We start from the raw sequence: 14,484 nt of genomic DNA on the forward strand, positions 1-14,484 counted from the left end.
TACATTTCACAAAAATATGAAGCGGCACAACTGTTTTCAACACTGATAATAATCATAAATGTTTCTTGATCATCAAATCCTCATCAGAGTGATTTCTGAAGGGTCATGTGACTCTGAAGACTGGAGTAATGATGATAAATTCAGCTTTGATCACAGGAATAAATTACATTTTACAATATATTCACATATAAAAGTTATTTTTCATATTAATAATATTAAAAAAAAATTCTGTATTTTTCATCCAATGAATGCTGTCTTGGTGAGCAGAAACATATAACATATTACTGACCCCATACTTTTGAACAGTTTATGTGTTTATATATACAATGGGTTCGAAAATGGGTCTGAATAATTAGGATCATGTGATATTTCAATTTTTCTTTTTTAATAAATCTTCAAAAATGTCAACAATTCTGTGTTTTTCTATCAATATGGGGTGCTGTGTGTACATTAATGAGAAAAAAATGTACTTAAATGATTTTAGCAAATGGCTGCAATATAACAAAGCGTGAAAAATTTAAGGGGGTCTGAATACTTTCCCTACCCACCGTATATATATATATATATATATATATATATATATATATATATATATATATATATATATATATATATACAGTATATACAGTAATATATATATGTAAGGGATAATGTCCACCCAGCCGGTTGTTATCGCAGAATAAACCCCGACAGAGCGATCAGGACCCCGATGCGAAGAGGAGCATCACTCTGAAGGGGTTTATTCTGTGATAACAACCGGCTGGGTGGACATTATCCCGCTTATTACACGGCTACTAGTCTCAGATAAATTAGACACAAAATATTGTCTTGAGATTAAATATTTTATTAGCTCTTACGCAAACCATCTGCGAAGAAAAACAGTTCCATCCTGCTTTAAGCCTTTATCTATTGCTGCTAAATGTTGAAAATGATGCTGAAAGGGTTAGTTCACCTAAAAATGAAACCAAGCCTATGATTTACTCACCCTCAAGTCATTATAGGTGTATATGACATTCTTCTTACAGACAAATACAAATTAACTAACGTTAATCCCAGCAGTAGTTGTAGCGTTAGCTGTTTTTGAAGTCCATAAAAAATGCAGCTGTCCGTCAAAGAACGTGCTCCACACGACTCCGATGGGTTAATAGAGCCTTCTGATTCGAATCGATGCGTTTGTGTGATAAAAATATCCATATTTAAAACGTTATAAAGGAAACCTGCCTTGAAGTCTTCCATTGTAGCCACGGCTGTTTAAGCCACAAGATGGCGCCAGCGTTAAGCATAGAAGTAGTACCGGTCAAGATAACTCATAGTACCCGGATGAGCGGGTGTTATCTGGAAATAACATACCACTGGAATGCGCGATTGACCAATCAGAATCAAGTATTTCACAGAGCCGTGTAATATATATATATATATTCAAAAACATAGAGAAGAGTGTCTCACCAGTGTGTCAGTGCTGGTGTAGTGGATCAACCAGCCTTTCTTCAGCACTCCACTGGCTCTTCTCTTACTGTGTTTGAGAGACTGCACCACTCGCATCAGAGGAATATTACTGCTGAAACACGGCCTGACACACACACACACACACACAGATGTAAGCAGCCTGACGTCTCTCTGAAGTGCTGTATGGATTAGGTGTGATGTGAACCCTTACTGCAGCACCATCATCTGCTCCGCTGGCGGCGGGTCTTTATATCTCAGCTCCTCATAAAGAGCGTTTACCGACACAACAGCCGCGCTCTCCTCCGCCTCCTGACTCACCTCCACCTCTGAAAACATCAACACACCGTCCTTCACAAATCACTCTAATATGATGATCTGGTGCATTAACTTTCTGATTATTATCAATGTGCTCTCTGATACATCTTTGTGGGGATTCTTATAGATAAGATGATAGCTCTAATAATAATACTACTACTACATAGTGCACCTTTAATATTACTCTGTACTTAAATGTATAATTAGTGTAACAAAGACACCTTAAAATAAAGTGTAACCTCAACCCCAACCCCTGACCCTACAGTAAATACATGTAGTTCATTATTATTACTCTGTACTTAAAGGGTAACTAAACCCTAGAACAACTTTTTTTAGTTAATGATCTGCAAGAATGGAGCTTTATTATTATTGTTCATTGAGTCGAGTAAATGTTTTGACAGTTGGGTTTAAAGTGTTTAAATTCTATAATATATGGTGTAAAAACGTCTTAGTGCTACCCTCTTAAGGTTGAACGGTGGCTACTGCAGTTGAATTTTCCTATTGGACGTTATGGTACTTCATTACGTAGGTTTGTACTTCCAACGGCTCACTACCACGCCCCTGGCGCGAGCTCACCACGCCCCTGGTATAAAAGCATCCTGTTTCAGTTCAAAAGCTCTGTAGAGTCAGGAGTTGTAATTGCGAGTATAGAAAATTATCAGGATAGCATATATTATCATCTAGTTAGCACAGCCATTTGTATAGTTATTTAGATTAATTCGTGTAGCCTAGTTAGTTAATTAGCATAGTTGTTAGTGTAGCATTGTTAGAAGTTCTCTTCACTTGCTTTCAACATCCTAATTAAGAAAATACAGATATATAATGCAGTTGTAAGTACATGTTAATCTTTTCTTCTGATATTTTTGCCGCCCGTCATGTCTACAGATAATTTTCATACCTCAGACGCTTTCAGACAAACCCTGACACATGGTTGCCGTGGTAACAAACAACAAATCCGTAACGAGCTAGACTGCTGGCGTATGTAGTCTAACTTTTATTTAATGCATGAGGAATATTTAATATGAGGAAATCTGTTGTAATAGGCTATTAGGTTTGAACTTATTGGTCCTGCGCTTTTTTAGTGGCATTCAGTATAAGTATATGGCTGTTCAGTGTTCATAGATTAGTTAGTGATCTCATTCCCTCTTGCGCTGCTGCTTCGCTAGCATGAATGAATGAAAGCATCGTCGGCATCGGGAGTTAAAGCAGTTTGAGCCTACAAACTCTGTGTCTACAGACATTTCACCCTCCTCCAGTCCACTTCAGGTAAAGGTGGTGGAGAAAAGTCCTCTAGTTTAGCTGACTGCTCTGTTGCAAAACTACTGTCCTCACTCCAGTCACTATCCATCTTTGCGAGTCTGACAACTGTCAAACAAGTTGTCACTACGGGTCTCAGGTGCACGCCCCCCTACCCCCCAGCCCCCCCCCCCCGCTCATCCCATTCACAGGTAAATGAAACTGACCTTCTCCGTTTGCTCTCTCACCCCTGCACTCGGGAGGAACGAGAGACTCGCACCTGCGATGACAATTAAACTTACAGTCTGGAGAGAAACGGAAACATGAGAATCAACTGGCATGTCAGATTACTTTCAAGGATCAGCTCTTAAAGAGCTCTTCCTGTTCTACTGACATATATTAGGATACTAACATTACAATGCTCATGATAACTATCGTTAAAGGGTTAGCTCACCCAAAAATGTAAATTCTGTCATTAATTCCTCACCCTAATGTCGTTGGACATCCGTCAGACCTCCATTCATCTTCACACACAGATGAAGATATTAGTGTTGAAATCCAATGGCTCAGAAAGGCCTTCATTGACACCAATGTCATTTCCTCTCTCAAGACCCATAAAGGCACTAAAGACGTCGTTACAAAGCCCATCTCACTACAGCGGCTCTACGATCATTTATGAAGAGACCAGAATAGTTTTTGTGCGCAAAAAAACAACTAAATAACGACTTATATAGTGATGGGCTGATTTAAAAACAAAGATTCGAACCGTTGAATCATGTACCAATGAATCAGTGAATCGATTCATGATTCGGCTCGCGTGTCAAACTGCTGAAATCACGTGCCTTTTGCGATCCGAATCATGAATCGATTCACTGATTCAACGGTTCGAATCTTTTTTTTTAAATCGACCCATTACCCATTACTATATAAGTTGTTATTTATTTATTTTTTGAGCACAAAAACTATTCTGGTCTCTTCATAAAGGATTGTAGAGCCGCTGTAGTGAGATGGGCTTTGTAACGTCATCTGTGTGTGAAGATGAACGGAGGTCTGACGGGTGTCCAACGACATTAGGGTGAGGAATTAATGACAGAATTTAAATTTTTGGGTGAACTAACCCTTTAACCACTACACCAGCTAATTACGGTACTCTTTGACGGCAGTGCCATAGACATTTCCAGAGCTAGTTGAGCATATTTCCAGCATAACCCCTCTCACCAGAGCACTGCATCCCCTGTCTGAAGAGGCCTTTGAGCAGCCGAAAGCAGTGCTGGCACACGGTGGGTTTGGTGTAGGTGTGAATGTGGAAGGTGTGAGGAACGCGCGGCCGCCTGTCCTTCCCCTCAAAGACCCCCACACACACCGGCACATCGGCCCAGGACGGCGGCCGAGAGCGCGATGGCTTCGTCATGCTGATCTGATGGACAACACAAGCACATTCAGGGGGCGTTTCACACAGCAGTGTGTTTTTGGTGTGTGTACGCTCACCTCCTCCAGGCTTCCGCCCGTGTGATTGGACAGCGACGGCGCTCGCGGCCGTCCCGGAGGGAACAGAGACAGACTCGGGCCGCATCGCCGAAACACGCGAGAGCAGTCGTTGGGCAACTTGAACGCACAGCGCTTGTGGAAGTCTAGACCGCAGCCTGCAGAACGTCACAGTACAACCTCCATATTTTAAAATACATTCACTGCGAAAAATGCTCTTCTTACTTAGTATTTTTGTCTTGTTTCTAGTCAAAATATCTAAACATTCTTACATTAAGACACATTTACTAGACAAGTACAAATTATTGTCTTGTTTTGGGAAAAATAACTCAGAATGAAGAGAGTTTTTGCTTAAAATAAGACAAATAATCCGCCAATGGGGTAAGAAAAATAATCTTGTTTTCTGTTTGAATTAGGATTGAATTTTTCTTACCCCATTGGCAGATTATTTATCTTATTTGAAGAAAAAACTCTCTTCATTCTGAGTTATTTTTCCCAAAACAAGACAATTACTTTTGCTTGTTCTAGTAAATACTTCTTGTTTTAAGAATTTTTTAGACTAGAAACAAGACTAAAATACTAAGTAAGAAAAGCATTGCAGTGTATTATTGCATTTTAAAGGGATGGTTCACCCAAAAATGAAAATTCTGATATAAAAAATATAAAAATAATATATAAAAAAAAGATAATTGGAAGAATGTTTGTAACAAAAGCAGATCGAGCAAACATTCACTAGGGGGGAAATACTATGGTAGTGAATGGTTGCTCGATCTGCTTTTGTTACAAACATTCTTCAAAATATCTTCTTTAGTGTTCAGCAGAAGAAAGAAACTCCTGCAGGTCTGGAACAACACGAGGGTGAGGAAATGATGACACAATTTACATTTTTGGGAGAACTATCCCTTTAAGTATTTTTTCCCACAGTCATAACATCACAGTTAAACAATATTATGCATTAAAACTAATACCAAGCATCATGTCATAGAAATAAAAAATATAAATATAAAATTTATATGATGAATATTATAATGAATATGAATATTAAATATTAAACAAACAGATAAACAATTAAGAAATATAATAAAACATTAACCAAAAAATCTAATTAAATATTTATAAATATGTAATTTATATTAGAATTATCAAATAAGAAATAAAAAAATTAAATAATTAACAAACAAATAAGCAATATAATATGTAAATATTCTATATAATTATACTTTGCCCAGGGCAGTCAATAAGAGGCTCATTATTGCAGTGCTTATTGTGTGTTTCTAGCATTTGGAAAACAGTTCTTCTAACCCTCACTGTGGAGTGTGTAGCTTTTTGTTCCTTGAACAACCATGAAGGAAGACACATTCAGGATGACAACGGCTGAGTCCGAAACCTGGAAAATGCTGCTTTCGGAGGACACATTTCAAGGCAGGAAGGCATCAAGCCACGTCCGAATCATAGACTGTAAAAAATATGGACGTATTGTCCGTGACGTCACCCATAGGATTATGAAGAGCCGCTTTAAAGCGTAGAGACGAACTCATCGGATGTCACCGCCGAATAACAGAAAATGGGTAAAGAGGCGGGACGTGGGCGGAGCTTAGGTGACGCGATGACTAACAGACAGCAGATAAACGGCTCTCCACCTGTCAATCAAAGTGGCCACGCCCTTAATTATGCATAACTTTAAGGCTTTATATAATGTAAACGAATGAGTTATAAAAACATTCACCCCCCTCACAGTCGTCATGAAGGGCAAAATTAGCCGTATAGGCCAAAACCACAATTTGTCCCAGACTGTAAACATGTTTTTTTCTGCTGTAAAGTTGGGCATTTTAACACGGGGCTCAATGAGATTCTGCTCCTTCTGGAGCCGCTCTAGTGGCCAGTCGAGGAACTGCAGTTTAAGTCACTTCCGTATTGGCTTTAAGAGAAACTGCGGGAGGAGCCGCTTGGTCCGAATCTATTGTTAGCTTCACTTCCGGTCTCCTGAGAGACCTTCATCTGATCCAGTTTTGAAGGCAGCATACATGTATCCTTCGCTGCCTTTAATATCCCACAATCCTGTGCTTTCCATTCAGTGACAGTTGAGCTGGGGAAAAAGATGGTGTCCGAAAGGTGCGTTTGCTGGTCAGTTTGTGTGTAAATGTACGTTTTTTACCAACATTTTCTTGTTTGGCTATCACCAGACGAAGCTCAGTTTAAGATTGAACATTGCTCTGGGGAGTCTGCTCCGTATTTTAATAATAATAATAATAATAATGCGTTCGATTTATATAGCGCTTTTCAAGGCACTCAAAGCGCTTTACATAGAAGGGGGGAATCTCCTCAACCACCACCAATGTGCAGCATCCACCTGGATGATGCGACGGCAGCCATTTTGCGCCAGAACGCTCACCACACACCAGCTGATTGGTGGAGAGGAGACCGAGTGATGAAGCCAATCAGGATATGGGGATTTTTAAGGGGCCATGACAAGAGGCGTGATCAACGGGCAACGACCCATCACTTCTCTATCTGTCATCGTGTTAAACCTGCCAATAGCGCGCCAGCTGGATAAACCAGTCTGTGATTGGTTCCCACAAAAGTGTACCAGAATCAGTAGAAATGAATGTACGGGTTTCCAGACCTGAGTTGTCAGGCGAAATCAAATCGGGCTGGGCTTACCCAGTCTAAACATATTACACTTCTGATGTCCTTTCTAGCGAGAAATCACTACTGTAGTAATTAAATATGTGTTTAGTTCTCACCAAAGCTCTCTCTATTTTGCTGTAGATCATTAAACTCTTACCCTGCCTGTTACAAGTCTGTCTGAAATCGTTTTCGTGAGGAGCCTTCATGCACAAACCGCTGCCTTACAAGCCATTGTCTGATAAAGCAGCGAGGCAACGAGCCCCTGGTTTTCGGACGCAGCCAATGTCCAGATCCATCAGACTCAGACTGGAGAGAATGGCTGCATGAAGGATCATTTTCACACATGAGTCGGCACCTCTGAGTCCAGATCTTAAATCCATCGTAGGCCTTTGGGATGTGCTGGAGGAGACTTTACACAGTGCTGGACTCTTACACGCTCAATACACGAGCTATAACATGATTATCTCCATCAAGAGGCATACATTAGAGTCAATACAGATCGTGTATTGACAACGCAATGCAGTTTAAGAAATGACACACTCCATCAGTGAGGGTTAGAAGAGCTGTTGCCAAATATAACATGCTAGAAACACTCAATAATCACTGCAATAATGAGCCCATCGTTTGCCTATTTAAATCCACACTGGGACTTTATTCCCCAGTGTATATACAGTATATATTTATATATATGTGGCAAAGTTTTACCTTCACATTTCAGGCCCTGTCGGATGAGGCCCCATAACATCTCACCACAGTAGTGACAAAACGTAGGCGTGCGATACGATTGGACGACTAAGGAATGTGGGCGGTACTTGGTCTTGGTCACTGAAGCCGTGCCTAGAGGGATCAAAGTGATTGACAACTGTCAACATCATCTGTATGGTGTGTGTGTGTGTGTGTGTGTGTGTGTGTGTGTGTGTGTGTGTGTGTGTGTGTGTGTGTGTGTGTGTGTGTGTGTGTACGGTATTACATTACCCATGTCCCCACTTTTCAAAAGGCTTATAAATCACACAGGAGGAGTTTTTTTTACAAAGTAAAAATGCAGAATGTTTCCTGTGATGGGTAGATTTAGGGGTAGTGTGTGTGTGTGTGTGTGTGTGTGTGTGTGTGTGTGTGTGTGTGTGTGTGTGTGTGTGTGTGTGTGTGTGTGTGTTGTGTGTTGACTGACCAGCGAGCACCACCTCCACAAGATCTCCGTCACGTATGTCCTCTTTTTCCGTGAGTCTGTGTAAGATCTGCTCAGTGTTCGGCTCGTGTCTGAATAACAGCAGCTTCTCCTCCAGACCATTGACATTGCACTCCGGAGCCTTAGAGGACACACACACACGCGCACACGCACACACACACACACACACACACACACACACACATGCACACACACAGTTAACATATATTCACTGTGGTGCTGCACGCTTGTTCCACAATTAATCAACTGTAAAGTACAATAAAATCATCAAAACACAAAGATACTGTGTTCAAAAATAACATAATGCAACATAATTATAATAAATAATATTAAATACATAATACATAAATATATAAATAAACAGAAACACAATCATACCACAAGAACATACTGTTAACCATCATAATGAAACAAAGGTCATGGATGGATGGATGAAAAACATAATTAAAACATAATTCTGCTCATTTACGAACCTTAAGTTGGTTTTAAGAGGTTTGGCCTTCATATAGAGCAAACAGCTGCAGCATCTCATGCTAGAGACACTCAAAAACTACTCAAACACACACTGCGTGACAGACCGTTGAGTACAGAAACTCTTCATCTGATCTCACACACACACACACACACACACACTCACGCTGAACACAAACACGCTGGACACAAACACGCTGGACACACACACACATGCTGGACACACACACACCGAACACACACGCTGGACACACACGCACACACACACACGCTGGACACACACACAGGAGTAAACGCAGAGGTCATGCTGATCAACAGCTCAGCTGAGACTGAAGTGGGTCAGATCTGATCATCTGCTCACGCTCAGGTCTTTAAATGTCAATCATTCGCTTTTCAAACAAAACGGATGTGAGTCAAACTGAGACTTTGAACTCTCTCCGAAAACATGAATTGTATTAAACACATAAACAACACGAATTGTACTAAAAGAACCGATTATTTTAGTTAACAACACTGAGACTGATGAATTACAGCACTAGGGGGCAGTGTTTCAGTGACAGCACTCAAACTGGGGGGCAATATAAATAGGCTAAAATAAAGAAATAACTAGCATTATTTCATTTATTTATTTATTATTGATATGAATTGCAGTTTTTTTTTAGAAAACATGAATTGTGTTAACTAACCAAATTCTTTAGTTGACTAAATTAAGACGAGTGCTGTTATGGCGCTTTAGTTTGGGGTCTCACTAGTTATATAGCTTATTATCATGCATATTACTAGGATATTAGCACATATTCATGCCTTATTGTGCATGATCATATTCTACATCCCATAATCTTACCAATACCTAAATTTAACATCTACCTTATTAACTATTAATAAGCAGTTTTTAATGAATCAATATTCATACTTAATAGTAAATTTCTCACTTAAGTTTGTTTTACATCTCTGTGTGTGTGTGTGTGTGTGTGTGTGTGTGTGTGTGTGTGTGTGTGTGTGTGTGTGTGTGTGTGTGTGTGTGTGTGTGTGTGTGTGTGTGTGACACCGCGGTTAAATGAGCAGGTGGGGCATGTTGTCACACTGATGAGCCCCTGTTAGAAATATGATAATATATTCTATACTTTTATGATTTTTTTTTTTGAGAAACCATGAGGAAAAAGGTGAATAATGACTGAGAATACATTTTCAGAAATGATTAATTATTATTGTTTCTATCTCTGCTGTGTAACTATGTTTAGCGATGTGTTTGTTGTCAAACGCAAAAATTTGTATTTTTTTAATCATTAAAAAATGACATTATTTGTATTTGTATTTTTATAATGATAATTGTATTTTATTGACAACATATTTAACTTTGTCTTGTATTTTTTTTATTATATCTCTATATAATCTGTCATTTGGTCGTGTTACACTGTACAACACCTATGGGGCATGTTGTCACATTTCACTTCGGTTCTTTCGGGGAAAATCAAGAAGAAAGTATTCCCTAACCTCTTAAACTCCAAGGACCCTGTACAGGGTCGGGAATGACATCGTCATGTATTTACTTTCCATTTTAAATGTCTGTGGAGGAGCTCTGATGATCATATGTGGGACTATTTGAAAGCTTAGAGTCTCTACTTTCTGGAGATATGCATCACTTTGGCATTTGTTTTAGAAAAAGTAATGTATTTACACTAAATTACTCTGATACCATTTCCGCCTGGATTTTGAAAAGCCTCCCATACACACATACAGTGCTCTAGGATTAAAATGTTGGTGCCATTTTACAGGAAACCCTTTAAAGTTACATAAAACACTGCTAAAAGTGATCAACATGTAAGTATATGTAGTGTAACCCCACAAAAAATTAGGTGCTTTTTGATTTTTTTATATAAATAAATGTGTATAAGTGTGTAACTCAGGCCCTGTGTGCTCTAGGACCCTGCAGACCCTTTGGGCTGCTTCCAGCATGTATAGTTAATTTAATGACACTGCATATTGCATTTATATCACTGTATATGATGGAGGGAGGGGGTGCTGGAGGGGGGTAGCAGGGTAAGGGGAGGGGGTTGTCCCCAAGTTCAGACCCATTTGAGTAAATCTGTCATACAACACGCCACAGACAAACTTCTGCTTGTGGAAGCAGCCCAAAGTCTGCAGGGTCCTAGAGCACACAGGGCCTGAGTTACACACTTTCACAAATGAATTTGTATAAAAAAATCAAAAAGCCCCTTATTTTTGGGGGGATTATAACAGCTTACACTACATATACTTACATGTTTATCACTTTTAGCAGTGTTTTGTGACTTCAAAGGGTTTCCTGTAAAATGACACCAACATTTGAACTTAGACCACTGTATGTGTGTATGGGAAGCTTTTCAATTTGGGTCGGCCAAATCCAGGAGGAAATCCCAAAAAATTGCCCTGAGTGTGGGTTTTGAAACAAAACCACAATTGTACTAGACGTGTGCAATTAATGTGGGAAATAATAAATACTCTGAACCCCAAGTGGATTTACACAAACTGAGACAGTCATAAAGCGTTAGGCCGTGCCCCGCTCCTCTACTTCATTTCAACACCACAGTATTCACTGCTTTACGGCTGTGCGATGTAAGAGAGGCCTTCATCAGCTTCAAACACAACATCAACTTCCTGTTTGAGAACCCAGACGAGAACCTCGACACACACTCATCATATGAGCAGAAACACAAACACACACTCAAACCCCATCGGCCCTCGGGCTGTCAGTGTGTCTGCACTTCTGCATGCAGGAGTGAGAAGTTTCCCTCATTTACAGATCATCGGCTCTTTCTGGAAGCGCTCGGGATGAAGCATCTGATGCAGTTTTACAGCACACACACGCACACACACGCACTCTGCACAGCTAGCAGATATTCAACAGGGGCTTCACCCCTCGACAGAAGACACACAAAGACTTGGGAACGAATGCAAGATCTGAGCACTGGTGCAAGTATTTCAATCAGCAAAACAAGATCAAAATGGATAATTGTAACAATATCTGAAATATTTTTTTTTTTGAATTTTGCAGTATTTATTATAAATAATTGATCTGTGCACATTTTAATTTAGTTTTAATTCATGTCCCGTCGTAATCTTTAACTCTATCTACGTTCTGTGAACTTTTTTTGTGTTCAAAATTTACAAAAATTATATAATGAGAATGTACAACATGAATCCATTTTCCAAGCCGAGTTTTTGTCTTACCCTGAATCACTATGGTACACTTATAATAAGCATTTATATTGGGACTATTTCAGGCCAGACTGTACCGCTGCGGAGGAGCACAGTCCCTGCGTGATCCGCCATAGACAGAGAGAAGTAGCTCCGGCTGCAATGTTCTTCCGCATGACGCATGCAGTTCTGTTTATTAACCACTAGAGTGCAAAAAGATACGGACTGCAGCTTTAAAAAAGGTACTGTGCGTGTGTGTGTGTGTGTGTGTGTGTGGGGGGGGGGGGGGGGGGGGGCATGTTTTTGTGACATATGAGGACACAAGTGTGTATAATGCCATGGGTATGACACCGGTATTACAGGAGAGGGTGAGATATGAGGACATTACACTTGTCCCCACTTTTCAAAAGGCTTATAAATCACACAGGAGGAGTTTATTTTAGAAAGTATTAGTAAAAATGCTAAATGTTTCCTGTGATTGGGTAGGTTTAGGGGCCTACCCACACAGTGTGTGTGTGTGTGTGTGTGTGTGTGTGTGTGTGTGTGTGTGTGTGTGTGTGTGTGTGTGTGTGTGTGTGTGTGTGAGAGCCTGTTTATGTGGTTTATGAGGACACAAATTTGTATAACTACATGGGTATTACACTGGTATTACACTATAAATGTGGTTTATGAGGACATATCAAATGTCCTCATAATTCAAACGGCCTTAAAAACATACTAAATGAAGTTTTTTTGAGAAAGTAAAAATGCAGCATGTTTCCTGTGATGGGTAGGTTTAGGGGCAGGGGCAGTGTAAGGGGATAGAAAATACGGTTTGTACAGTATAAAAACCATTTCGCCTATGGAGAGTCCCTGTAAACCACATAGACCAACATGTGTGTGTCGTGCTGGCAAAATAAGTCAGGATGCCCATATTTCGAGCTACAGGCAAAACAAGTGAAATTTTTTGATTTTGAGTTCATTAAAGCCCTCATCTAGTGATCCTAATGCCCCAAATAGCAATTAAACATCTAAGAGTATCTTTATTTGTAGTTTTCCGAGAGGAGTACCTTTCCCTTGTCCATGAAGAATGCTGTTTAACTGTTGTGTAAAAACATCTGATGTGTAGCGTTAGATAGATCCGTGCGGGACAGTCTTAATATATACAGGCTGTCTGTCTAATTAAATGTGGTAGCTATGGGGGAACAAGTTGCATATATATTTTGCCTATAGATATTTTTTTTTGTTGCCAAATTTTGTGTTATTCCCAGGAATTTTGGGGTATATTTGCTGGGTGATTTTGTTTGAGATCCTGCAGAACGATTTTTTCTTTTTATATCGACTTCAGATTTGTGTAGCTCAGTCATTTTTCTCTGATTCCAACAAATAGTTAAAATGGTTTTTAAAGCAGCACTAGGTAACTTTTCAACCTTCATAATATATTTTTTAAGACTCTTGTGATGATAAATCGACTTACAATAGGTTGAATGACACGTCTGCCATAGCCTGATGGGGTCTGTATCGTTTTTAATCGTACTTTTAAACTTCGGGTTTCGGGTAGTAACCCGAGAACAAAAAGAACTACAAAATTCGACTGCTTTACGGCATATACGTCACTTCCACCAACACACACACTTCCTTACATTCGGACGTGCGAGCCCAACTTTGTTTGTCGGATAATATAGTCATGTCCGAAGCAGCACAGACAAATAAGAAAGAAAAGGTTTTGTTGGAGGAAAGCAATAAGAGGAAACGAAAAAGTGATGTGATTAAAGGCAGGACGAGGATCAACATGTGACCAGCGTTTGCTCGTTGTCGTGAGCTGAAGGAGGCGTGCCCGACCGATGCTGTCCTGCTTGTTACGGTGATTACCTAACGCTACCACTCAAACATTGAACTGAAGTATCATATAGATTCTGTAAAACGGTAACCAATAGACTACTATAATGACACTGGCTTGTAAACGTGAGCATCGTGATTATTTGGCGTTTGAAAAAAATAAAACCCATGAAATGATATTTATACGACCTGCTGAAACATATGCCACTGACTGTACCTGATGAAGACATTTCACACGCGCCGCCAGAAGAACACCTGCATGTGAACTCCTCCTGCAGTGTTCAGGGGAACTGTTAGTGCTGCACCAACCCGCGGGACGCTTTTATGAAGTTATTTGGCCCGCCCTGCACCACTGTATATATTTTTACAACCCGCCGCGCACCCGCGACCATTAAATAGACATACGGGGTCCGTGGGTTATGAGACGACCCGCGCATCACTAGTTCAGGGCTATCAGGGTTGTCATGTCAACAAATGCACGCGCGATGGCATCCCCTGTTGTAGGATGACAGATCTTACGACAGTAGTTCAGGACATTATTTTTTCCCAACTGTAGGGGGACCCCGAGAGCAAAAGTAGCCAAGTGGGGCTTTAATAGAGCATGTGAACAACTTTTAAGTTTTAAAAATGTGCTCATTGCGACTCAATTTGCCAGCACGTGTCATCTATTTAAAACACACAATGTAATGAGATCATGTAAAAATGTAGTGCACTACTAACAG

General features: G+C 40.0%; 1 protein-coding gene across 2 annotated transcripts in view; it reads right to left on the bottom strand.

Annotated features, from left to right (window-relative positions):
• LOC137079386 (serine/threonine-protein kinase D3-like) overlaps positions 1-14,484 on the bottom strand; it is a 33,535-nt gene that overhangs the window by 12,047 nt on the left and 7,004 nt on the right. The window contains exons 1-8 of one of the 2 annotated variants that reach the window (XM_067447358.1): positions 8,770-8,902; positions 8,279-8,417; positions 7,816-7,947; positions 4,486-4,640; positions 4,216-4,414; positions 3,225-3,302; positions 1,658-1,772; positions 1,447-1,570 (exon numbers count right to left, since the gene is read on the bottom strand). In XM_067447358.1, coding sequence (XP_067303459.1) covers positions 1,447-1,570; positions 1,658-1,772; positions 3,225-3,302; positions 4,216-4,414; positions 4,486-4,640; positions 7,816-7,855 — 711 coding nt within the window. In that variant the 5' untranslated portion in view covers positions 7,856-7,947; positions 8,279-8,417; positions 8,770-8,902. Of the gene's footprint in view, positions 1-1,446; positions 1,571-1,657; positions 1,773-3,224; positions 3,303-4,215; positions 4,415-4,485; positions 4,641-7,815; positions 7,948-8,278; positions 8,418-8,769; positions 8,903-14,484 lie in introns of those variants that run through there. The other variant, XM_067447351.1, reaches the window with a different exon arrangement.

This window comes from Pseudorasbora parva, chromosome 1 (genome assembly GCF_024679245.1).
Source record: "Pseudorasbora parva isolate DD20220531a chromosome 1, ASM2467924v1, whole genome shotgun sequence".
In the NCBI taxonomy this organism is placed as follows: domain Eukaryota; kingdom Metazoa; phylum Chordata; class Actinopteri; order Cypriniformes; family Gobionidae; genus Pseudorasbora; species Pseudorasbora parva.